General features: G+C 39.1%; 1 protein-coding gene across 2 annotated transcripts in view; it reads left to right on the top strand.

The window, feature by feature from the left end:
* Positions 1-5,719: 5,719 nt before the first annotated feature.
* Positions 5,720-24,333, top strand: part of atp10b (ATPase phospholipid transporting 10B) — a 38,123-nt gene continuing 19,509 nt past the window's right edge. For both annotated transcript variants that reach the window (XM_089020226.1, XM_089020218.1), the window contains exons 1-9: positions 5,720-6,214; positions 10,332-10,536; positions 11,750-11,835; positions 13,742-13,848; positions 14,830-14,961; positions 15,195-15,322; positions 15,406-15,658; positions 18,424-18,623; positions 22,951-23,112. In XM_089020226.1, coding sequence (XP_088876352.1) covers positions 5,805-6,214; positions 10,332-10,536; positions 11,750-11,835; positions 13,742-13,848; positions 14,830-14,961; positions 15,195-15,322; positions 15,406-15,658; positions 18,424-18,623; positions 22,951-23,112 — 1,683 coding nt within the window. In that variant the 5' untranslated portion in view covers positions 5,720-5,804. The remainder of the gene's footprint in view (positions 6,215-10,331; positions 10,537-11,749; positions 11,836-13,741; positions 13,849-14,829; positions 14,962-15,194; positions 15,323-15,405; positions 15,659-18,423; positions 18,624-22,950; positions 23,113-24,333) is intronic.

The following is a 24,333-nucleotide window of genomic DNA, read 5'->3' as shown; positions in this document are numbered from 1 at the left end:
TGACAATAGATAAATGGTTTGTGCTATTTTATAGGGGGGAAAGAGGGCATTGCAGTTGGCATTTATAAGAAAGGATGGGAAAAAAAACATGCTTTCGACTTTGTAGTCTTTCCATGTCACTGAGCTAATTAGGGATGCTCTATTCTGTGGGAGCATGTGTGTCGTTTTGGTAATTGTGTGTTTTGTGTGTGTGTGTACATTAACAGCTGCGCCACCGTATCGTCCATGTGCTTACGAACATTTAAGTTACGACGTACGAATCTTTTTACGGTAGAGTATGTTGAAAAATGTTCGATGAAATGATCTTGTATTGCGCGGCCGCTGTGGACTGTGCTTCACGCATGCGCACACACAAAGACACATTGAAGGTTTCAAATGCTGACGGACACCAAGGCTGACCAATCACCGCCCGGCTATGCTGAAGGCAACAAGTTCAGGCCCCGATCCGCTTAGCTCGATGATTGGCTGATTGTGTATGTGAGCGGGAAAAAATCCCTCTTACCAATTGGACGCTGTGAGGAGCGGGAGCCGAACTCGTTAACAATTGGCTGTTTAGAGTATGTGGGCGGGAAAGAAATCCTTCTTCCAAATTGACGCTCCTTGGAGGAGGCAAATGGCGATGCAATACAAAAAGTAATGGCTGCTAATTCAGTAATTACGTGACGGCAGCTTCAATAATGGCTTACTGAAGACCCAAAGATATATGTCGCCGTACGATACAGTAGGTGTGAATTTATTTTCGGGCTCTTCGAGCGTCTGTTTTTTATACTTCTTCGTTCAGTGTTTGACTTAAACATACATTCCATACAAAATATATACCTGAAGCAACTTACGACCAAATTCATCTTACGAACGACCGCTCTGGATGTATCTCGTTTGCAAGGTGGGGAGCGTCTGTACTGATTTTGGCAAGTACATTGAACAAGCTCAAGGACATTGCGCTTTTGATTGATGATGGTAATAAAAAAAAAAACTAATAATTTAACTTGACGCTCTTGCACTCCATCCAGACTGGGTTGCTTTTGTTCACTGTGCGACTATATTAAGTTATCAATGGCGTGCCCCCTGTGCAAATCTGGCTTGTTTGAACAGGTTCCACAGCCTGATATGGAAAAGAAAACATATGTCAACATGAGGAAGTGCAAGGTATCCTACAAACATACCATCTGTGCAAGAGCTGATTTTTGGAGACACATTCAAACACTATCATTGAATCTGATTGTGTAAGCTGATATCTGAAATATTTGAAATTATTTAATAAGAATGCATGGACAACATATAATTAACACCAGTCTGTGATTCAGATATTTTTAGGCCAGCAGAGAGGGCTTTGCAAGCCTTGACGGTCGACCACTGATGATTTCCATTTGTATGGATTATCTCCCCTGCTAACATGTCTGCCATGTTGACACATTTTTCAAAAGGACCTGATCTTCCAGCAATAAATAATAATAAATGTAATTTATAAGCACCTTTCAAAACTGTCAAGGACACTTTACAGTCCCTGGATATTTTTTCTGCGGGTGAGCAGTGGCAGCCACACGCGCCAGAGTTCACTCAACCCGGAAGTAACATAAAGTGATAATCATTACACCACAACAACAACAACAACAAGAATAATAATAAAATGTTAAAATATTTTCCATTCATAAGGCGTTGAGGTGCATGATCAGCTTTTGAAAAAAACATTTCTTTTTGGTGTGCCTCATAGGGCAGAAAATACGGTAGTTTTATACTCTAATATTTTAGGTTTTCCAAATATACAAGCATCTAAGTGTTCCAAATATAAGGCACACCACATTATATTTTAAAGGACAACCGACGTCAGTTTTTTGTTTTTTAACTGACATCAGAAACACGTTTTTTAACATCTAAAATACCCAAAACATGCAGTATGATATTTTTATTCAAATGCAAAACACCAATAAAAATGACTTAAAGTGTCCAAAATCTGCAAAAAATTGAGCTGCGAATTGGGCATTTTCAGAAAGTCCCGCCCCCAATTCGTGACATCACGCCAAGACGTCTTGCATTGCTCGAGAATCAAAACAATGTCTTCAGATTCGGAGAACATGCTTTCTTGTTACACATCCAGTTATTAATATGATTTAAATAGTTCTGAAGAGGAAAGCATACATGTTTGCAATCGATTAAAGAATGTATTTTGTGCCATTTTGAGGCAACATTGGGGGGAAATGTTTCACCCAAAAAAAGAGCCACAAAATGGCGACCTCCTGTGGCCACCTCTGTTTCCACAGGCTAAATTCCTTACATGGAGCTTGGACGCCCTCTTCTGGCGGCTTTTGGGTGCAACACGGTTTTCAGACCAAACAATTACAGCGAAATACATTGACGTGATGGAAGGACTGCTACAATGTGTCTTTTTCGGTCAGGGCGTTCCTTCAGTGACGTCACGTACGGACTCGTCACCAACTCAATAACAAGACTTCCGGAATATTCAGAGTCTTAAAACGTAAAATATAGCTGTCTGCGGTGAAATCTTTATGAAATACACTCAGTAGAAGTCATTTGAAGCCGTTTTATAAATTATGGACACAACTTGTCCGGAGACTTCGGTTGTCCTTTAAATGTATCATGATAATATGAACTCATTCACTGCCAGACATGCAAAAATGTGTCCACTCCAGTGCCAGGGTTTTTGTCATTGTCACTTGAATTCCAGGTCCCATGGAATATTGGGTTTTAGGACGACATAACCATTCATAGTCATAATCTTGGAAGGACAGGGCGGGGTTACTGAGCCAGAAAGTGGCAACGGTCTGTGTGTTGCGGGAGAGGCTATGCAGTATTTAAACATCTGTTGAAACGGAGTCAAAGTGCGAGGACAGCCCAGGAGGTTAACAAAGTCCTGTGTATTGCAATTAGGGAGCGGCCACGCACCAAGCAGCGAAATCATCTGGGCGTGTACATGCGGAGAAAGGCTCGTGATCTGGTTAATTTTCCAACCAATTTGTGAAACGTGAGACCCCACACAATGAGAAAAATAAGTTTGAAAAGGAGGTTTTATAACAGCACGTAAAGTATGAAAAACACAGCTCCACATTGATTAATTCGACATTTGGATTGGATTGGATTGGATTAGCCTTTATTAGACTCCTAGTGGAGAAATTGACATTTCACAGCAGCAAATTGATCAGAGTAAGAGGAAAGGAAGAAATAGAAAAATAAAATACAGTACCTTCTGTAAAGGCAGTCACTCTCGCGGCGCCATCTTGAAGTCAAAATAACAACAAAAACAAACTAAATAACAAATAATGTGACCGAATACAAAAGCCAAGTATTTATCTATTTATTTGCGTATTTCTGTGTTTTAATTATGTATGTATTTTTGTATTTAGTTGTTAGTTAGCTAGTTGGTCCGTTTGTTAGTTAGCTAGCTAACTTGTAAGTTAGTTTGTTAGTCAGCTAGGTAGCTAACTAGTACGTATTTGTAAGTTAGTTAACTAGCATCTAGATAATTAATTAGTTTGTTTGTTAGCTAGCTAGCTAACTTGAAAGTTTGTTTGTTTGTTAGATAGATAGCTAACTAGTAAGTTCTAGTAAGGTAGTTAGCTAGTCATCTAGCTAAATAATTAGTTAGTTTGTTAGCTAGCTAGCTACCCAGTAAGTAAAGTCATTACTTAACTAGTCAGCTAGCTAACTAGTTATTTAGTTGATTGGTTGGTTTATTAGTTGGTTTGTTTGTTAGTTATCAATAGTAATTGCAATTAGTATTTTGTGCAACCCCCCCATGTAGTTAGTTCCAGTTAGACTTTGGTCTGGCTGAAACAGTTTCATATTTTGGTTTCCGCTGAAACAATTTTCTTGATTGATGTGATTGGATGTACAGCTCTGTTCACTGTGAAAGCCATTTTCAGTTTGTTCCCAAGTTTTTAGGAGTGGGGGTTACAAGATTGTTTGATGTTATTATATATATAATGGGAAATTTTGTTTTCTCCTATCATTTGCAAATATCCCAGGTTCAGTGTAGCACTTTCAGAGAAACTTGGTGAAATTGGATAAATATGATTGAGGGAATTACGTATATTGGGCCTCAGCCGAGTTGCCAAAAATAAAAAAATGTGTATAATTGATGCTGCCCAAAATCTTTTTAGAGAGGGCTATGGCCTGATGGAATGAAGCTCTTCTGTCCATTACAACATAGTTGCTCATCTCAAATATGGTCCAAAATGATGGCAAAAAATGTTTTTATATCAGAAAAAATAAATGTTTTTCAGCAAATAATAGGTGAAAAAGGATAGGGGGAAAAAAAATCGTCATGAATCGTTATACTATTTTAGCATAATATGTCATAGGGATCCACATTCCATAAGGACTGTAATTCAAGGGATAAACTGTACTATATAATAAAGTCGTTTTATTTACCTTCGTGATGGTCGTTGATGGCTTAATGGAATGGGCTTCAGACTTCTCTTCCTGTGTCATGAAAGTCCGGTTAGGCATCTTTTTCCAAAAAAGGCCGGTCTCATCTGCATTAAATACTTGCTGAGGAACGTAGACTACTTCTTTCACCATTTTGAGGAAATGGTGAAATCCCTTGTAGACTTTAGTGTCTATGTTCTTACAGCTTTACAGTCAGAACTGACTGTCTCACCATGACGAGTAACGCAGTGAATCCCTGTACGGTGCTTAAAGTTCTCGAACCATCCGTTGATAGCTTTAAAATCATCACTAAACAGCGAACTTCCAGGTTGCCGCATGACAATATCAGAGTGAATTTGTCGTGCTTTCTCGGATATAATTGCTTTATTCACGCTGTCGTTTTCAACCTCTTCTATTGCCCGAGACCGTTGCTTTGACAGCATGGAAACACCTTTAGCAACACACTCACCTTTAATAGCTTCTTTGTTGCGAAGGATGGTAGCAATGGTGGACTTAGCATATTGCTACTGGGCCGTTAAGTCAGACAAACGCACACCTCGTTCGTGTTTCTCAATTATTGGATTGGATTTGCCTTTATTAGTCTCACAGTGGAGAAATTTAGGCGCGATATTATCTCCTTCTCCTCGACTGTAATTTTGTGTTGTGTCTTCTTCGGCTGAAAATGGGCCTATGGTGGGGTCCTTTTCGTGATAAATCCTTGAAGACGAACGACGTGTGCACTCAGAGAAAGGGGGTGTGGAAAGATAGGCCGGCTGTGACGCTGTTCGGTCGTGTGGTTTTGTGTTCTTCCGCTGAAAATTAGTCCGCCAGCCGTGGTGGGGCGGCGCTCCGTGTGTATCCCGAAAAGTAGTGCGTATGCCAAGGTTTAATTTTCATAAATTTAACGTTGGTAAAGTTCGTAAGGCATGGTGTTCGTAAACCGATATCCCACTGTACTCTCGTTCTGTCTCTCTAGCGATTACTCTGGTACATCAAAACACGACACGGAAGCGGAAGTGATAATGACAAAACATAAAGTATTGAAGACGATTTTAAGAAAAACACACATATAAAGGTTCGCATAGAAACGTTAAACACTTTTACAGAACAACAAGACCAAATAAATTATATTTTTATTGTCATGGCAACCAATGACAATATATCCGCCAATTACAAGCGCAGAAGAGTGATAAAGTCCAAAGACGTCTGCTCAGCAACTGTATTGCTGCTCTCCTAGAGACTGAATGACGTTAGGAATGTGAACACACCAGTCAATGCGGAGGGCGGGGCTTGTCAGAAAAGTGCTGTTATCTGTGTGAATCAGGCCTCATATACACACATGAGCCGGAAGACTAAGACGGCCTTCAGGGGATGGAAAGAAAGGGAGCTTGTTGAGAATCAGGAGAACAGAGAGCCCTTCCATGGCATGGTGGAACCCTCTGTCCCTGGTCAGGGATGCCCTGACAGGTCAAAGGGTACGGGAGAATGGACTTCGCCACTTGGTATCCAATCTACCTTATGAAGGCCTAGGGAAGAAGAAGCAGCCCAATCGCTACCTGCCGGGAAATGCTATCAAGACCACCAAATACACCCTCCTCCTCTTTCTACCCCTCAACCTCTTTGAGCAGTTTCACCGTCTGGCTAACATCTACTTTGTGGGCCTGGCTATCCTCAACTTTGTGCCAGTGGTCAATGCCTTTGAGCCTGAGGTGGCTCTTATCCCCATCTGTGTCATCTTGTCTCTCACTGCTCTTAAAGATGCTTGGGAGGACTTCAGGAGGTACCAGTCGGACAAGAAGATCAATAGCATGCCGTGTTTCATCTACAGCAGGTAAGGTACACGTGTGCATTGAGACCGCAATGGTGCGTTCAAGGCGCCTCTGTGATGGAAATAAATCTATCTGCATGAGTTTGTGTGTGTATGTTTTCGTGTGTGTTTTCCTCCTCCTCAGCGTCTGAGCCCCCGATGGGAATTCTTGACTTTGAAATAGAAATTGTGTGGGAGATTGTTCCTCTTTTGAAGAGGCTCACACCAGTATATCTCGCCACGGCATTGTGCACATTTGATGAAGCCTCAACTGGGTGTTGTGTCAGCAGAGACATTAAGGTTAGAAGGTATTTTGGAATCACTGGTGTAAAATAAATCATTTAGAAAGAAGGATAAAACTGTCATTTTCCCAAGCTTTTCTGTGGTGTGATTTGAGAGTTACCGTGAGAGGAGTATTATGTGTTTCCTAGCATTTGACGCTGAAGGGTTCCACAAGACTTACTCGTGATGAGTTGAACCTTGAGGGTTTGTCATTTGAACTGGCAGCTGCTTGCTTAGATGCTTCGCACATAAACATCAGTTGGGATGTTGAGGAGGATACAACTGTGCCTGCGTATCTGTATGTGTGCCAGCCGAGGTGGCCTTGAGCGCCGTGAAGACAGGCACTTGTCATCTCACCCTGAAAGGACAACCGACGCCTCCGGACAAGTTGTGTCCATAATTTGTAAAATCCATAATTTTGTCCATAATTTGTAAAATCACTTCAAATGACTTCTACTGAGTATATATATAATAGCTATATTTTACGTTTTAAGACTCGTGCTGAATATTCAGGAAGTCTTGTTTTCAAATTGATGACGATGCCTGACGTGACGTCACGTCTGGAACGCCCCTGACCGAGAAAGCGACACGCAATGCATTTTGGGTACTTTGTTTGGTCTGAAAATCTCGTGTCAATCCGTGTTGATGGCGGAATTAGAAGGAAAAAACGCAAATAACGCGATGGTGAATCGTTGTGTGTTATACCAAGACTACAATTTGATACTAGTTGACACATTCCCAGCAGACAAATCAGCCCATTTCCAATGGAGCTTGTGCATTTTCCGGGCGCTACATTGGAGTCCAGATGCCTCAAAATGAGACGGAAGGACTTATTTAATCAATTGCAAACATTTATGCTTTCCTCTTCAGAACTATTTGAATCATATTCATAACTGGATGAGTAACAAGAAAGCATCTTCTCCGAATCTGAAGCCATTGTTTTGATTCTCGAGCAAGGCAAGACTTCATGGCGTGATGTCACGAACAAGGGGGCGGGACCTTCTGAAACTGAAACTTTCTGAGGTCATTTTGAAGTAGTGTTGGTATTTGCATTTGACTAAAAATACCAGTCGTTTTGGGTATTTTAGATGCTATAAAACGTTTTTCTGATGTCAGTTAGGAAACAAAAAAAATGGTGTTGGTTGTCCTTTAAACACCCTGTCCAGATCTCTAGTTAGACAAGCTCGATTTTTTTCCCTCTAGCTTTTTATGGATGAGAGCAATGGTTCTTAAACTGGGTTCTATGGAACCCTAGGAGTTCGGTGAGTCGGTCTCAGGGGTTCGGTGGATCCTCCGCCGCAAAGGTCCACCCCTCAGTCTAGTCTGCAGTTAGTAGGCACAGTCATTGAAAGAAGGGTTAGATGAATGAGCATGTGAAACTGGTGGGGTTTGGTGCCTCCAAAAAGATTAAGAACCACTGGATTAGAGTGTTTTAAAAGTAAGTGCATCCAGATGAATTGCTAATACCTAAAACAACAACACACAGACAAAGCATTGGCACACATTATCATCTGGGCCATCTAATCTACTTTATCTTGACTTCACAGTCCTCTCATTCCACCTGTGTTCATGAAAGCCAAACAAGAAACTATTGCTGTTTTGCTCAGCAACGTTGGCTCAGGCCACTTTTTCCTGTAATGATAGCCGACTCAATATATCTGAAGCTAATCTGAAATAGCAATATATGATGGCGGGGTAATGACTTTATTGATTTTGGATACAGAGCTCATTTTGGTTCATACTAGATAATACTAAGAGTTCTAGGCAACATAATTTCATCTAAAATGTTTTCTCATCTCCTCTTGTCCCTATGCCACATTAGAGATACAGATAGAGATATCGAACCAGTTAGCTCAATAAGGTCTTTTATACCTCAGACGGGACACTGTACTACAGAGTGCCAAAAACGTACATGACCCCCAATGGTGCTAGTCATCACAATAAAACCCCTGAAATGAGAACTGAAATATTGGCGCAAATGAGAAACCTCGGCTAAGCCGATTTGACTGAATTGTACCTGTCGTTTGATTGTGTAAAATCTCCTCCATCAAATAGAAAATAATATATGCCGCAACGGTTACATTTGTTTTAAAATGGATGTGATGGAAACTGTGACCAGGATCATTGAGGGACTGTCTTACTAACTGAATTGACTTTTCAGTTACTGAAATCCGTAGTACAGATGTGTTCATTTGACTGTAAAATCTCTCCGCTGAACAAAGCGGGACTGTGAAAATGCTGCTCATTACAGGCGCAATCCAGCGATGACAGTCAAATGGCACCGACATTCCTCCGAATCAAAACCCGTGCTGGTATACCCATGCTACCGGACAGGTGCAGCCACCGAGCACAGTATCGTCCTTGATGAATGTTGTGGCCAAAAAATGCTGAAAAACAATCCAAGTGACAAAACAAAAAACAAAACAAAGCAAGCACTTGCCGACAGCTGACTACTTGGGCGCCATCTTGGACTCCTAAATTATATATTTGCTAAATTACTTTAGAATAAACCAATGAAACATTTCACACGTCTGTAAAAAAAACTCCAATGATGAAATATTGTTTCCTGGTTTGTCCCTTTAAAAGTGAGTTGTTTGGAACTATGCAATTTTGCAAGTATTCACATCCACTCGATTTACCCATCTCACCCAGTTAGGCCATAGTTTTTAATTTAATTTGGATGATTGGATGGATGGATGAAGGCATGGATGGACAAATGGATGCATGGACAGATGGATGGATTAATGGAAAGATGGATGGATTGGTGAATGGATAGGGTTGGGTGGATGGATAGATGGATGAATGGACAGGTGGACGGATGGATGGATGGATGGACGGATGAATGGATGGATGGACAGATGGAGGGATGGATGGACGGATGGATGATAAATGGACGGATGGATGGACAGACGGATGCATGTATGGATGAATGGACGAATGGATTGACAGATGGATGGATGATTGGATGGTTGAGTGGACGGACAGATGCATGGACGGGTGGACGGACGGAAGGATTGACGGATGCATGGATGGATGGATGGATAAATGGATGGACGGATGGATGAATGGACAGATGGATGCATGGATGGATGGATGGATTGGTGACGGATGGATGATTGGATGGATGGATTAATGGACAAATGGATGGATGGATGATTGGATGGATTAATGGACAAATGGATGGATGGATGGACGGAGAGATGGATGAACAGACGGATGCATGGATGGATAGACAGATGTATGGATGCATGGATGAATGATGCATGGACACATGGATGGTCGGATGAATGGATGGACGGACAGACATACGGATGGATGGATGGATGCATGGACAGATGGATTGCGTATAGGTTTGGGTTTGGGTGGGTTGAGTTTGGGTGGGGTTGGATGGATGAAGCACACAAAAGGCCATTTTCTATACCACCTCATGGGTGTGGCATATCAAAATGCTAATTGGCAACCATAAAAGGTCACTCTGTAATTTGCAGTTTTACCACACAGCACAATGCCACGGATGTTAAATATCAAGAAACTCTGAGCAAAATCAAACTGCTACATTTTTGTTTGTTTTAGATAGCGGCATTGAATCATTCCAAAATGAAAGTAGCTGAAAAATGCATACACGTCAGTTCTTTGAACTTCAGGTGTGGTGTTGGTATAAAGCCACCCCATCAGGTTGTACATGACGGACAGCATACCAGCAGTTGTCTGTCACTTCAAGTTTGCTCGCGCTTCAAGCACAGCTAAATACACACGTTTTTTTTTTTTTCCACCGGAAGCCTCACAGCCTGAGGGCAAAAAAAAGGCCTCTTTATTCAACAATCCCTCATGTAAAAAAAAATATTGTTGCGTCTTTCAGAAAAGAGAAGCAATTTATGGAACGGCGTTGGAAGGATGTGCGAGTGGGTGATTTTGTGAAGGTGCTTTGCAACGAAATCGTCCCTGCAGACCTCCTGCTCTTGTATACGTCAGACCGCAAAGGGATGTGCCACATCGAGACATCCAACCTGGATGGCGAGACCAATCTCAAAGAGAGGAAGGTGGTTCCCGGCCTTTGTGTCACGGTGAGCATGACTGCTAATTCGTTACACCCGTTCTTCCAGTCATTATTAAAAATAACCGGACAAAGTCAGCTGATGTGTCTCATGAATGTTTTTAACCTTCCTCTAGACCAGGGGTCGGGAACCTTTTTGACTAAGAGAGCCATTAAAGTAAAATATTTACAAATATTTTTCTGTGAGAACCCCCCTCTCCCCCCACATACACACACACACGCATGTGATATCAAGAAAATGTCAGAATGTATTCTCTAAAATAACTGTGATAATACCCACCATTAATATGAAAAGTTTTACGTTCTTCATGATTGGTTAAAAAAAATCCAGCCAAAACGAATGAAAGTCAACTTGCCGGGTCCACAGGCGAAGTTACTGCTAGCTAGCCTGCACATTTCTAATTAGCTTGCACGCTTGCTTTGTGCTGTCTTTCACAGAAGTATATTGATGCTAATGTTAGCATGGGCTTGTCAAAGTGCCATTGATATTCAACCGTTTCATTCATGGTATTGTTTCATTGAAAATTAGAATCAGAACCTTATCTCTCCACAAAGGTGAATCCTTCGGTCCATTCAACCTTCAGTGTACAATACTCTTTAATTTTTTTTACCTGTTTCAACATGCTAGTATCATCCAATCAAAATTGTGCTTTCCGCCAACCTAGGTCAGCTATCCATTAGCTAGCTGGCTAACTACTAGCTGTCTTAGCTGACTGGCTGTTAGCTGGCTAGCTGTTGGCTATCTATTAGCTATTTATTAGCTATCCATTAGCTAGCTGGCTAGCTCTTGGCTGACTGGCTGTAAGCTGTCTAACTGGCTATCAGTTTGCTATCTGACTATCCATTCGCTATTTATTTGCTATCCATTAGCTAGCTAGCTAGCTTTCTATCTATTTGAGTTACTTCAGGGTTAAGTGAACACTGGCGCATGTGGCTCCCACTGCTCACCCACAGAATAACTTTATTCCATGACTGTAAAGTGACCTTGAGAGTTTTGAAAGGTGCTTATAAATAAAAATTATTATTATTATTATTATTATTATTATCCAATCAAAATTGCGCTTTCCGCCAACTGCAGCCTAAACAGGAAATGAACAGCGAAAAAGCGAGAATATGTATTTAGTGTTATCGGCGAGTCAGATGTAGTCATCAAAAGTCCATAGGTTCCAGACCCCTGCTCTAGACTCTGTGGGTTACGTGAGAAATGACCTGTCTTTCCACAGGAACCCAATTTTGAACCTGATAGTTTCAACAGTGTCGTGGTGTGTGAAAAGCCCAACAACAATCTGAATCACTTCAAGTGTTACGTGTGAGTATCAAACTTAGTTGAACCTATAAAATGAAACACAGTCCGGTATAGGATCTGACTGATAATGGTCAATTCTGAATTGCCGTGATTCAAAATAATGTTTTCAATTGAGTTCAGTTATATTTGGGAAAACCAATCAGCAGTCAAAACGTCTGTGTAAGCTTTCCGTCGTACAGGAGTGGTCCATCGCTGAAAAGGTTTCTTCAGCCGTCATCTGTACACTCTGTGACGTCGGACGTTTCGCTGCTCATCCGAAAAGCTTAGTCAGCGAACTAAATTTGTGCTGGTAGCTCGGCCCCTATGTGTATCCCTAATGGACAGAGGTAGCGGTGCCAGACCTCTGCTTTGATAGGTCCCTGCTCTAAGGTTGGTGGTGGGCTACTCCCTGAAGCTAATCTGATTACTTCTTTTGTCTTGTCTTTTGTTCTGTCTGATTATGAATGTAAGATACTGCTTTTTGTAAAACAGCAAAACCCTTCACTAAAACGCCATGATGGTTGGAGATTTAATTTGGATCGTGCTGACAACAGACCTCTTAGATCGTTACCACGTAGGCTTAGTCATGCTGATGAGGTGAAACCAAAGCGAATGGGGCAATCACAACCAGTCATAGAACATAATGGATTGCTGTATTCATGAAACCCTTCATAGCACAGTGTCAGATGTTCGATCGGACAATGTGGACAAAGACTCAAACCCGGAAAGATTGTCTTTTACTGCCGGCAGGGGACGTAGCCATTCATTACAGACGTTTGAATTCTGTAGCCCTCGGCCAAAGTATTTATTGAGAGTACAGTGAGACCTCAACTTACGAACTTAATTGGTTCCCAGACAGAGTGTGTAAGGTGAAAAGTGTGTATCTCAAAAAAAAAAAAAAAATCCCATAGGAAACCATTAAAATGGGAATAATCCGTTCCCGGGTTTTCATAAAATATAGTTTTTAACTAAATAAGCCTTAAAACTACACACAACATACCTTATTCTATGTATAATAAATGTGCTATTGTATTGTACTGAAAGAAATACACTGCATTGTGGGTTTTTTTAGGTCCCATCATAGTAAAATTATCAGCAAAAAGCTCCAAGTAGGCGATCGACGTGTGCATTCAATGAGAGGAGGTGTGCAAAGTAGCGCCGGCTGGAGCGCTGTTCGGTCGTGTGCTTCCGCCGAAGACCACTCCGCCAGCCGTGGTGGGTGTGTATTATGAAAATAGTGCTTATTATAAGGTTTAATTTTCATAAATTAGAGGTTCTTAAGACGAATAGTTTGTAAGATAAGGTGTTTGTAAGTTGAGGTCTCACTGTATATGCAAATTTAAGTGATACACGAGTAAAACATAGTTTTCTTGATTATAATACCACGCCTCTGGACGTTTCGAGCACCAACCGCTCTAAGCAATAAAACAAATATTTTAATTGGTTGTCTTTTCCATGAACTGATACATTTGTAACCTGGCTAATGAGCTCTTCCTGTGAGGGAGTTTCAAGTCCTAAATTCTCTCCAAGGCCAGATCTCCTAGAATCTAGAATCTTCATCTAGGACCTAGATGAAGATGACAGTTTAACTGGGCTGTGTCTGTTTCATTCAGATTGACTGTGGCCATCTGCGCCTTGACTGTGGGCCTATTGTTTGGTTGGCCAGCTAAGCATAGGGACTTTTAAATATGATAACTTCTTATTCTCCATCACAGAGCGAAACCTAATTCCTCCCCACTCGCCGCTCTTTCATATCCCTTGAGAGACATCGTTAAAGCTGTAATAGATTCAAATCAATTTCCCCGGGAGTTAGAAACCAAAAATTTCATCGTTTCTTACTGCCCAGGTGTGAGCTAAAAGGTAGTCAATGGAAAATATGTCAGGTATACAAAAAAATGCCTAACAAGGAGTATTCCTTCTGATGGCACAGGGAGAAACCAAATGCAGAAAAGGTGGGCGCTGGAATTGAGAGTCTGCTGCTTCGAGGTTGCACTGTCCGAAACACCGACCATGGTATCGGTTTTGTGGTGTATGCAGGTATTGTTCACTTTCTCTTTCCATCTCGCGTGGCTGGATTTACACTTGAGAGACGTATTGAGACCAGTTGAGATTTAGTACTGATATATTTGTATGTGTGTACCAATACTGTAGAAGCAATGTAAAGAATATTTACCGGTATCTATCTACAGTGTATCTAGGGTATCTACAGTGTACCTATCTATGGTGTACAGCAGGGGTGTCAAAGTCATTTTTTGCCGCGGGCCACATTGTAGTTATGGTTTCCTCTCGAGGGCCGTTATGAAATTGGAATGTTTAAATCCTTTCAAATATTACATATAGGGCACACAGCAAATTAATGAATAACTCGTTTTCAAATCTGAATTCAAGAATAATGACTTTTATTGTGGTTGACATCCAAAAATATGAAATTTTGGCTCAGATTTTAGCAATCATCATGGAGTTTAACAAGTTTGATTTGCTTTCGCGGGCCGAAAAAAATGATGTGGCGGGCCGGATTTGGCCCGCGGGCCTTGACTTTGACACCTGTGGTGTACAGTATCTACGGTATCTACAGTGTACCTATCTATTGTGTGTCTTTCTATTTTGTTTATCTGTTGTGTTTCTATCTATTGTTTCTATCTCTTGTGTAGCTATCTATTGTGTATATATATCTGTTGTGTTTCTATGTATTGTGCATCTATCTGTTGTGTTACTATCTATCTGTCTGTCTGTGTCTCTGTCTGTCTGTCTGTCTCTCTCTCTCTCTCTCTCTCTCTCTCTGTCTCTGTCTGTCTCTGTCTGTCTGTCTCTCTGTCTGTCTGTCTGTCTGTCTGTCTGTCTCTCTCTCTCTCTCTCTCTCTCTCTCTCTCTCTCTCTCTGTCTCTCTCTCTCTCTCTCTCTCTGTCTCTCTCTCTCTGTCTCTCTCTGTCTCTCTCATTCTCTCTCTGCCTCAATAGCTCGATCTGTGATTAGGTCACGCAAAGTGAAAATCTAACGCCTTCTCTTCTCATCTTGAAGGCCATGAGACAAAGTCAATGCTGAACAACAACGGGCCAAGATACAAGCGCAGCAAATTGGAGCGGAAACTGAACATGGACGTCATCTTTTGCGTCATTCTCCTCTTCGCCATGTGTCTCGTCGGAGCACTAGGTCATTTTTGAATTACACAACCAAACCATGAAATCATTAAGCAAACTATTTTATGTTGAAAAGCTTTTAAACCACAGAGTGGGGCATTTCAATTGCACTTGCCGTTCATCAGTCACTTTGGCCCCGAGCCCGTTTTGCTGGATGACGAGTTGGAGGGAAGGGGGGTACGCTAAAAATAGCTTTCGTCTTTGTGCCAGTCGATGTGATTAAGCCTCCTGTCTTCACACATTTAGGTCACTTTTTTTGGCGGCAGGCAATACCTGGCGTGCCCCCTTACCTGGTGCTTGACAGCAACGGTTATGTGGACAGTCCCAGTCTGTCCGGTTTCTACATGTTCTTCAGCATGATTATCCTGCTTCAGGTTGAAACAAGACTTGACCTCTTCATTTATCTCTAAAAACTCTTAACAAGACAGGATTTTAATTTTGTTTTACTCTCTTCTAGGTCCTAATCCCAATCTCCCTCTATGTTTCCATTGAGTTGGTGAAGATTGGCCAAATCTTCTTCATCACGCATGACATTGACCTTTATGATGAGGAGACAGACAGCCGAATACAGTGTAAAGCTCTGAACATTACAGAGGACCTGGGACAGATTGAGTACATCTTCTCAGACAAGACAGGAACGCTTACTGAAAACAAGATGGTTTTCCGACGGTGCTCCATCATGGGTAGTGAATACCCACACAACGAAAACGGTAAAGCTTCGCAAGTCTTTTATAGAAGATAAATTATGTTGGATAAATAGATGCATTTTACTTTTTCATTGTACAGATGTTCCCCTACTTACGAACATTCGAGTTACAAACAACGGTATATACGACCATTTTTGTAGTAACATATGTAGTATTCTCTCCAGTTGTACATGTACATATCTTTATAGAGCATATATTTTGTTAAATGTTTATTTTTCAGTACAAACCAATTCAGGCTACTTACTTAAACATACTTCTATAAACATTAAACATACTTATATAAAGTCTTAAACATATATTCAAAATATGTATTGCACTAAGGCAACTTACGAACAAATTCACCTTACGAACGACCGTTCAAAATGTATCTTGTTCGTAAGTTGGGGAGCGTCTGTACTGCGATTCGTATTTGCATTTTGTACACACAATGGGAACGTGGCCCTCAAGCACGACCTGCTCGATAAGTCAAAAGCGATAGTGACCCAAAGCCTAAGCAAAAGTTGTCATTGTTTAACTTTTACAAACTTTTGTTCACCACAATGGAATGTGGGTATACTAGAAGGTGTTGTTTTGAAACCAAGGAGAAAACAAGATCTGGAGAAAGCTTTCATTGCTAACACAAACAATGTTGCCTTGAATCATATTTAAAGAAGTAGATACCGATTTTTTTTTTTTTACATATTGAGAGTCCCACACACACCCAGTAGAGTGGTTAGCACGCTAGCTTCACAGTGCAAAGGTCGTGAGTTCAAGACCCAGTCCGGCCTCCCTGTGTGGAATTGGATATATGGATGGATGGATTCTCAAAATGAATAAAGCAGAATCCCAAACACAAAACAATATCTCCACCGACAATCATTCAAAAAAGGTCTCCTCCCATAAAACTTATCTTTGTACCAAGACTGATGAGGGAGCATATTGCCACAACCTCGTGATTGCTGTAAAACACAGATAGGAAGAAATAGTCAAAGAATTACAGACAAAGCTAGGCCAACTGATAGCTGATCTGGATTACCACGTTAACAGTACAAACTCCTTGTCACGTACCACAGTAAAGAACTTGAGACATGATGCCTATTTCGATTTGGTTTTTGTTTAGGAACTGTACTTTCCAGTTAATAATTATTTAATAGTGTTTGGATCCAGTCTTGGGGTTCACTTGTTGTCTTATGCCAGTGCTTCTTAAATAGTGAGGTGTGTCGGTCAAGGTGGGTGCGTTTGACCTGGGAGGAAATGCTTTTGTATTATTTATTATGTCTGTATTTATTTATGTATGTATTTATCTACTTATTTATTTATTTACTTATTTACATTATTTTTTTTTATTTGTTGACTTGTACATATTTATTTATTTATTTACTTATTTGTTTACTGATGTGTTTACTTATTTGTATTTTATTTTTTTTATTTGTTTAACAATTATTTGTTTACTTGATTATTCATTTCATTTTATGTCATTTTATTTACTGACTTGTTTGTTTGGTTATTTGTTGACGTACGCATATTCATTTATTTACTTGTTTATTTTTTTACTTAATTATTTATATTTTATTTTATTCAATGTTATTTATTTATTTCCTTACTTACATATTTATTTATTTGTGTTTATTTATTTATTTGTTGACTCGTACATATTTATTTATTTACTTATTTGTTAACTGATGTCTACTTATTTGTATGAATTTTTAAATTTGTTTACCTATTTATTTGTTTACTTGATTCTTTATATTTTATTTTATGTAATTTTATTTACTTGCTTATGTTTAGTTTTATTTGTTGATTTATACATATTTATTTATTTACGTACGTATGTGTATTTATTTACTTGTTTATTTGTTTACTTAATTATTTATATTTCATTTGATTAAATGTAATTTATTATTAGTATTTATTTATTTACTTACTTATTTACTTATTTACGTATTTATTTGTTGACTCGTACATATTTATTTATTTACTCATTTGTTTACGGATGTGTTTACTTTGTATTTATTTATTTGTTTACTTATTTGTTTACTTAATTAGTTATATTTCATTTTATGTAATTTTATTTATTTACTTATGTAATGTTTATTTATTAATTTATTTATTGACTTATAAATATTTATTTACTTATTTGTGTTTATTTATTGACTTGTTTATTTCATATTTACTTAATTATTTATGTTTAATTTTATGTAATTGTATTTATTTATTTGTTTCCTTAATTATATTTAATTTTCTAATAATTATAATAATACATTTCATTTATAAGCGCCTTTCAAAACTCTCAAGGACACTACAGTCACAGGATATTTTTTTCTCTGGGTGAGCAGTGGCAGCCACACGCGCCAGCATTCACACAACCCGGAAGTAACATAAAGTCAATGTTATATTTTTATTTATTTATTGTCTGAGAATAACGCAATTGCACCTATACCACATTAGGGGACAGTGACGCTCTCAGTAGCAGAGTGTGCTTAGGTAGGTGTCGGGTTTTGTATGCATTAAGCATGCGACATTTACGCACTGCACAGTATATGAATAAAGTGTGTTGACACAAAGTGTAACAGACAAGTGAAATCATGAAAACAGATTTAACAGGGATGACACTTATAGCCTGGTGCGCCTTATATATGGAAAAAAAAGTATGAAAGTACACCATTCACCAGTCATTGGGGTGCACCTTATATTCCGATGTCTTCCTTGGAGGGGCATGACAGAAAATAATTGAGAATCACTGTCTTATACCAATGCTATTTATAACAGTATAACATTTGTTGTAACAGCAATCCGCTTGACTGTTATGGATGAGCAAGAATCCGAAGAGGAGGTCATCTATAACCAAGAGCCGTTAACCCCACAGAGTGGATGGTCTCTGGATTCTGAACACAGCGACCCTGAAGGCACACAATGGCGCCATGAAAGCAGACACAAGAACAAGTTTGCGGCAAATGCCCAGAGCAATATGGCCTTCAGCAGTCTACTGGTAGGATGAGTGCTCAGTCAAAATTTGAGTCTAGAGATGCTGGAGGGAACCACTGGTCCTTTGTGGACTGACTTGCTCTGATACTAAGAGGCAGCCAAATAAACGGGGAAATCATGAGCTAATGTCAAGAGTGCGCTTAAGGGTCTAAGTGGGTCACCAAAGGTCAAACATTATTTCACCATGTCATCCTATGAATAATATTGTTTCATAATATTTGTAGTGACAAAAAATCTAAAAAAAACATAAAAGATGGTATTGTTTACATTGATAGCTGGTAACAATACAAGCATTCTCTGGAAAAGCCTCGTCACTGTGAGACGTGTTGTTTTAACAATGCTATTTATAGCAAATGGACATAGTGCACATACCTGCGCAAAGAATCAACTGTCGACAAAAGCAAAATGACAAATAGATTTTCTTTGTCCATATGTTTATCTTAGGTAACAGGCTACTTCCTGATCAAAAGTCAAAGTTATGCATGGAGGATAACAAATGAACAAAGGTTTATGATTTTATGGAATACAGTGATACCTCGATTTATGAGCCTCTTGGCTTACGAACATTTCAGTTTACGAACGTTAAATTTATGAAAATTTTACCTTGGCATACGGACTATTTTTCGGGATACACACGGAGCTGCCACAATGAGTGATGTGTCGTTCACGAACGAGCCCGTTCTCCGAAAATAAAATGGCTGCCGACATTTTTTTTGTGTCCTCTATTGCCCGCCCCCAGTCTTCGGTTAATGCCACGTGATTGGTCAAGAATGCAGCAGTGAGGGGAGGTGGTTTAAACATTAAAGAGACAGGCAGACGACAGAGTAAGAGTGGTAAAATAGATCGAAAACAGTGAAATTTGGACTTGTTTCAACTTTGATAGTTCAAAGGTAGAGTGTAGACTGCAAGGTTAAAATTCCCATCAATCAGGCTCCACAAATAACCCGCACTAGCCATCAGTTCAATTTGAAATGAAAAACACGCAAGGGAACCAGCTATTGATTAAAACCAGATTCTTTTCTTACAGACAGTGTATTGTAGGTGTTCAAATACCTGACATGTTTTTCCGTATACTTTCGCCTTCTGTAAGAAAAGAATCTGGTTTTAATTAGATATCAAGTTGACAGGATGAACTTAGTACAGCTATTAATGATGTTTCTAGTGTGTCTGCTTGCATCTGTTGCTGTTGCAATATCACAATTTCCAATATGTACAACCCAGAGCTCATTGAGCAAAAAGCTATCCATTCCATCAAGCCATCAACGACCATCACAAAGGTAAATAAAATGACTTTATTATACAGTACATTTTATTTGTTTAATTATAATACCACAGCACATTTATTATACATAAAATAAGGTATATTGTGTAGTTTTAAGGCTTAGAAAATTAAAAAGAAGTAAAGTTTTATGGGGACCTGGGGACGGATTATTCTCATTTTAATGGTTTCCTATGGGACATTAGTTTTTGGGATACACACTTTTCGCCTTACACACGCTTTCTGGGAACCAATTAAGTTTGTAAACTGAGGTATCATTGTACTTGACATTTACTGGATTCTTTTTTTGAACGTAATTGTATCCAATCAGAGCTCATTCCTCTTTATTGTTGTACATTTTAACCTACTACACAAACTAGTGGAATGTGTCGACTAATAATACAGCCCTAGTGATCGTGTGAGGGAATAAGACAGATGATTTATTATTAAGTTTGTAAACCAAGGTATCACTGTACTTCCTTATGCATGGAGTATAACACATGGACAAAGGTTTATTATTTTATGGAATATAATATTCTACTGATGTCAGCGTGAAAAGACTTTTATATCCGCACCTGTATCCAGATCCTTTTGTAATGTAATAGATACTTCCTTGGCCTTTGAGCCGTCCCTCAATAAGTTTTTGCGCAAACATTGGTACGTATATTGTTTGCACTTCATTACAAAGTGTTTTATACTACTAATGTTTTTAACCGTGCTTAAGTAGATACTCCGGAAATTAAAACAAATATAGCAATGAACCTAGTGTAGATTACAAATGTTTACACAACGCTGCATATATCCACATAAAAATAGTGAGTTTGTTAAACCCGAAAAAAAAATGTTTGCACTTCATTACACAGTGTTTTATACTACTTACGTTTTTACCGTGCCTAAGTAGCTATTCCGTAAATTAAAACAAATATAACAATGAAGCTAGTGTTGAGTAGAAATGTTTACACAATACTGCATATGTCCACATAAAAAGTAGTGCATGAACCCGAAAAAATATACTGCAGTATTAAAATTGCAAACATTATTATTATTATTATTATTATATACATTTAATTTATAAGCGCCTTTCAAAACTCTTAAGGACACTTTACAGTCACAGGATATTTTTTCTGCGGGCGAGCAGCGGCAGCCACATGCATTATTATTATTATTATTATTATTATTATTATTATTATCACGATGATGATTATTATTGTCATTATTATGATTAATTATTATCATTATTATGATGATGATGATTACTATTATTATTAATTATTATTATAATGATTATTATTGTTATTTATTATTATTATTATCATTATTATTATTAATTATGATGATGATTATTATTATTATGATCATGATGATTATTATTATCATTATTATTATTAATTATTATTATCATGATAATTATTGTTATTTTTATTATTATTATTATTAGTATTATTATTATTATTATTCACTGCATCTCTCTAAATAAAAATATTGCATTTGTTGAACACATATCGTACATTCCAGGGAACATAAAATCAAAACAAACCTCAAACTAATTTTTACATTATTTTTATTATTGTTATTTTTTTAATTCACTCCTCCTTTGGGCAGTCGACCTTTTGGATCTAGCGGGCATTGCAGATGGTCAAGCCGTTAGGCATCAGTGATGAGCACATTTATATTGGCTCTAAGTTGACCAAGTGTCCGTAACTGGGCATATGGTCCTGCTGGGCGCCATTTGGCAAAGACCAGTGATGTCACATAAATGGAAAACACGCCATATAGATTCATCATAATATACGGTGGAGGAATTTAGTGTCTGTGTTGTCTATCCATTTATCCATCCATCCATTCACTCCTTCCATCCATCCATCCACTCCTTCATCCATCCATTCACTCCTTCCATCCATCCATCCATTCACTCCATCCATCCATTGATCCATTCACAGTGGAGAAATTTACATTTCACAGCAGCAAAGTTCCATCCATCCATCCATCCACTCCTTCATCCATCCATTCACTCCTTCCATCCATCCATCCATTCACTCCATCCATCCATTGGATTGGATTGGATTGGATTGGATATGCCTTTATTAGTCTCACAGTGGAGAAATTTACATTTCACTGCAGCAAAGTGATGAAAGGAATCCATCCATCCATCTATCTATCAATCTATCCATCCATCCATCCATTCACTCCTTCAATCCATCCATTCACTCCTTCCATCCATCCATCCATCCATCTATCAATCTATCCATCCATCCATTCCATCCATCCATCCATCGATCCATCCATCCATCTATCAATCTATCCATCCATCCATTCACTCCTTCAATCCATCCATTCACTCCTTCCATCCATCGATCCATCCATCTATCAATCTATCCATCCATTCAATCCTTCCATCCATCCATTCACTCCTTCCAACCATCCATCCATCCATCCATCCATACACTCCTTACATTCATCCATCCATTCACTCATTCCAACCATCCATTCACTCCTTCCATCCATCCATATATCAATCTATCCATCCATCCATTCAATCCTTCCATCCATCCATTCACTCCTTCCAACCATCCATCCATCCATCCATCACACTCCTTACATTCACTCATTCCAACCATCCATTCACTCCTTCCATCCATCCATATATCAATCTATCCATCCATCCATTAACTCCTTCCATCCATCCTTCAATCCATTCACTTCTTCCATCAATCGATCCATTCACTCCTTACATCCATCCATTCACTGCATTCATCCATCCATCCATCTATCCATCCAGCTAGCTAGCTAGCCGGCTATCTGCCTACCTACCTGGCTATCTAGCCGGCTAGCTAGCTAACTGACTATCCGGCTAGCTACTTACCTGGCTATCTATCTATCTATCTATCTATCTAGCTAGCTATTTACCCACCTGCCTTCTATCCATCCATCCATCCATCTATACAGACATACATACATCTGAAGATGTTGGCTAATAACAGTCTTTTCCTTTGTTCTAAATAAGTGGAAGTAAGCATCTTTTTACATCGCTACCAGCTCTTAATTAATCGACAAAACCAATTCATCCGTACAGGAAACTGCAGTGATTCCAGACAAGAAGCTACTCCGGAGGGTGACCGTTGCAGAAACTACGAGTATCAGTAGCCAGAAGATGGATCCACACTTTGACTTTTTTCTGGCTCTTGCCATTTGCAACACGGTGGTGGTTTCCATGGGAACAGCTCAGAGACGGAGGGTGAGTGTTCTGTTTACTGTCATTGTGGATAGGAAATAAAGATGGATGAGAGGAAGGATGACAGAGGGATTTGTTCCTGTAATAGAAATAAACATTTATTTTTATGGCCTACACCAAGTGTCTGCAACCCACACGGGCTTATGAGACATATAACATGAAATGTCATCTGTCTGCTTCTAAAAAAAGCAAAAAGAATAGCAAAAAAAAACGACCAAATGATGATATTGTTTAATTCAAAATGATGGGGAATCCTTACACTCCTTTAAAGGACAACCGACGCCTCCAGACAAGTTGTGTTCATAATTTGTAAAATCACTTGAAATGACTTCTACTGAGCGTATTTTACAAAGATTCCACGGCATATAGCTATATTTTACATTTTAAGACTCACACTGAATATTCAGGAAGTCTTGCTTTCGAGTTGATGACGATGCCTACCGTGACGTCACGTCTGGAACGCCCCTGACTAGAATGCCCTGCATTTTGGGTACTTTGTTTGGTCTGAAAACTTTGTGTTAATCCCTGTTGATGGTGAAATTAGAAGGAAAACACATAAATAACACTATGGTGAATCATTGTGTGTTGCACCAAGACTACTATTTGATACTAGTTGACAGAAATTCCCAGCAGACAAATCAGCCCATTTCCAACGTAGCTTGGGCGCCATCTTGTGCATTTTCTGGGATGCTACAGATTCAGAATCTGAATCATCTTTATTGGCAAAGTATGTAGAACTCACAAGGAATTTGTCTCTGGTAGAATATTTAATGACTGTAGGTATTTGGTGTTTTAATAATAATAATGATAATACATTACATTTTAAAGGACTCAAGGACACTTTACAGTCACAGAAAAGCATTGGTACTATAATATAAAAAAAATATAATAAATAAAATATAATCACAAATACAATGCAATAAATAAAATACAATTATATTTCTTTCTATATGCCTGACCGTTTTCCAGTTGTTTCGACTTTCCACTTTGATCTGTGGTCAGTGCTAAAGTCCATTTCAAAATAAGATTGCTATTCGAGTTTGTAGGCTCTCAGTCGTACAGGAGTGGTCCATTGAAGAAAAGTTTTCTTCAGCCGTCATCTGCACTTCTTTGAAGGTGTCGGACGTTTCGTTCCTCATCCAAAAAGCTTCGTCAGCGAACTAAAATTGTGCCGGTAATCATGGCTGTGCCAGACCTCTGCTATGATAGGGAGCAGATGTACTG

This window comes from Hippocampus bargibanti, linkage group LG02, assembly GCF_051943395.1.
Source record: "Hippocampus bargibanti isolate YZ-2025 linkage group LG02, ASM5194339v1, whole genome shotgun sequence".
Taxonomy (NCBI): domain Eukaryota; kingdom Metazoa; phylum Chordata; class Actinopteri; order Syngnathiformes; family Syngnathidae; genus Hippocampus; species Hippocampus bargibanti.
The sequence above is the reverse complement of the archived record's forward strand: the minus strand, read 5'-3'. Positions and strand labels throughout refer to the sequence as shown.